This window comes from Trachemys scripta, chromosome 9, assembly GCF_013100865.1.
Source record: "Trachemys scripta elegans isolate TJP31775 chromosome 9, CAS_Tse_1.0, whole genome shotgun sequence".
Classification (NCBI taxonomy): domain Eukaryota; kingdom Metazoa; phylum Chordata; order Testudines; family Emydidae; genus Trachemys; species Trachemys scripta.
The window spans coordinates 52,934,067-52,936,873 of NC_048306.1; the positions used below are offsets into that span (position 1 = coordinate 52,934,067).

The 2,807-nt window shown below is 53.8% G+C and overlaps 1 protein-coding gene across 1 annotated transcript; it reads left to right on the forward strand.

The window, feature by feature from the left end:
• The first annotated feature begins 467 nt into the window (after positions 1–467).
• Positions 468–1,936, forward strand: LRRC3 (leucine rich repeat containing 3). The gene has a single exon (XM_034782134.1). It carries the CDS (start codon positions 488–490, stop codon positions 1,268–1,270), a length of 783 nt encoding a protein of 260 aa, XP_034638025.1. The 5' UTR covers positions 468–487; the 3' UTR covers positions 1,271–1,936.
• Positions 1,937–2,807: the final 871 nt, after the last annotated feature.

Consider the following 2,807-nt stretch of genomic DNA (forward strand, 5'->3'; position numbering starts at 1 on the left):
CAACACCCCTGCTCCTGGGCACCTGGTCCCCAGGGCCGGGAAGTCTCCACAGTGGTGCATGGAGTGGGGAATTACTTCCCTGTGTCAGTGTGTATCTGTGTCACACTCTGGCCCTCAATAACTGACCCTTTCATTTAAAAATCTGAAAAATGCAGAGAAATACCTTTCATCTGAATTGACCCTATCTGAGATGATGGTAGACAACCTTGTTAGGGGCTGGTGCACAGAATTAGCAGATTAACCCAGCGCTTGCTTTGCTAATGTAGATCACACACCGAGAGATCTAAGTGTTTCATAGTGTCAAGAAAAATAATGTCAATTTCCCTTCCCTCTTTTTGCTGTCAGAAACAAAAGAGCGCACTTTGAAAGACAAGAAAAGAGAGTACATGACTTGCCTCCAGCTAGTCCCTTTGCACACCTGGAGAGATTAGCTGGCAAAGACTAACAGTTCCCCAGCAGCCATGCAGGAGTGTGCCCCGTTGAGACGATGATCAGAATGTTCCTGGCACACCCGGCAACCTCACTGGCACAGCTGTCCTCCACCCGCGTTTTTTTCTGCCTCCTCCTGTGCATCCCTCCTGTGTGGACCTCCTGCCCCCAGCCCTGCCAGTGCACAGACCACTCAGGAGCCAGGGCTGTGCTGTGCAGCTCAAAGCATTTGGATGAAATCCCGAAGGACATTCCCAAAGATGCTGTGTTTGTGAAACTCGATGCAAATAAAATCACCCAGATCCCCAACAACGCATTCAAACACCTGAACCACTTGGAAGAGCTGGACCTCTCCAGAAACGCCATTGAGAAGATAGACATGGCAGCTTTCAGAGGGGTGGCAGACGGGCTGCGGACACTGGATCTTTCCAATAACCTTATTCAGAGTATTCCCAGGGAAGCCTTAGTCAAACTGAATGCTAAGATCCGCCTGTCCAATAACCCGTGGCACTGCGAGTGCGCGTTGCAGGAGGTGCTCTCGGAAGTGAATTTAGATCCCGAGTCGGTGAACGAGATCACCTGCCAAACCTCTGTGCGCGAAGAATATGTCGGGAAACCTTTGATCCAGGTCCTGGACTCTGGCGTCAATTTCTGTAACATCCATCAAAAGACCACAGATATCGCCATGTTCATCACCATGTTTGGCTGGTTCACCATGGTCATCACCTATGTGGTGTATTACGTTCGACACAACCAGGAAGATGCCAGGAAGCACCTGGAGTACCTTAAATCACTGCCTAGCACCCAGGTCCCCAAAGAGACCATCAGCACGGTCCTGTAATGCCAAGCACCGAGCACCGTGTCAAGAAACGCCTCGGGGGAAGCAATCTGCTTCTGACCTGCTTGCACAAGCTTTTCTATGAGATTTTTATGTGACATTTGATAGAAACATGAAAATGTATTTTGTTATTAACTGAACCGTGGCCACAAGCTTGTAGGGGAACAGCAGTACCCCTGTTTACGTCACATCCCATGCCGTGGCGGGTTACTCATTGCTAACTAAAACACAACAGGATATGTCCTGGCCGCTGCAGAAGGTTAGAGAGCAGAACCCCCTAGTCCTGCCTGCCTCTGTCATTTCAGAGCGTGGTGTTCCGGAGCGTAGAATGTGCAGCCAGAGATCAAAGGTCTCCAGTGTCTGGAGGGAGTGCGGGGATCCTAAGTTGTGCCGCTGAGCAGTCAGTGTCTGCTCAGCACCATCAGCATGAGACCAGCACAGAGGCCTGTGCCTGCAACTGACACAGCCGTGTGGCCTTGGAGCCTAAGACACCAATAACTGCCTCGGGCTGCATTTCCCCTGCCCCACCGCAAGTTCCCTGCTAGAGGGAGCCCTCCACACTGATAGAGGGGTCAGCCACATTGCAGCACCAGCCCCTCCTTGCCCCATACAGGCGAGAACGGCTTGGGGAGGGGCAGGTCGGGGATCTGCCTGCTCGTGCTATGTACTGGTTGGGCTCTGCAAACGAGCATGTTGGGGTCTATAGAAGAGCCTGGCAGCTCTGTGTGGAAGGCCCTGATCTGGGTCCCTGTGCTGGGAGCATCCATGGTCAGATAGCTAGATGGGCGCACAAGCCAAACCAGCACATGTTGGTTCCTTCAGCCAGGGAGAACACCCCAGAAGTGGGAGATCAGTGGGTCACCCTCAGTTTCTGTCATGCCACAGAGACACATGCTCAGCCCTGGGCCTTCCTGCCTGGGTTCAATGGGGTCGACTCACCCCCACCTGTCCCCTTCTGGTCCTGGGCAAGCTTCCCTGATGAGAGGAGAAAAACGAGCTGTTTGCCCAAGCCCTCCCCAGTACCACCCACCCCAGTCATGAGTCAGACCCCACCAATCATGAGATTAGCTCCAAAATCAGGAGGGTTTTGGTTTAAGGAGTGCAAGGATGAGTTTGGGCTAGTTTTGGATTTTTGAAAAAAAAAAAATTGTGAGACAATCAGTGCTGCCAGCTCTTCCCTGTGTGTGTGTGTGTGTGTGTGTGTGTGTGTGCGCGCGCACGCACGCGCAGGGAAAGGCAGCCCCTTCCCCAGCCCAAGACTCCTCCGGCTCCTAAGGGGAGGGGGGCAGAGCCCTGCCTGCCTCCTGCAGCAGCTCTCAGCACTGCTCCCCACCTCCTGCCCAAGCCTCTCAGGGCCCCGGGGCGGCTGCAGCCAGGGGATGCTACTAGGAAAGGGGCCAGACCCAATGCACCGGCACAGCGACACCTGCATTCCCTGGAGAGCTGCTGAGTCTGAGGGCGGGGCCTGTAAAGGAGAAAGTCCTGCCGCAATGGGCAATGGGAGGAGCTCCATGAGCAGAGCCTTGTGAGAGTCCTTCTC

Bases quoted from the DNA above. Each gene is read 5' to 3' on its own strand.
- LRRC3 (XM_034782134.1), top strand. From the start codon at position 488: ATGATCAGAATGTTCCTGGCACACCCGGCAACCTCACTGGCACAGCTG.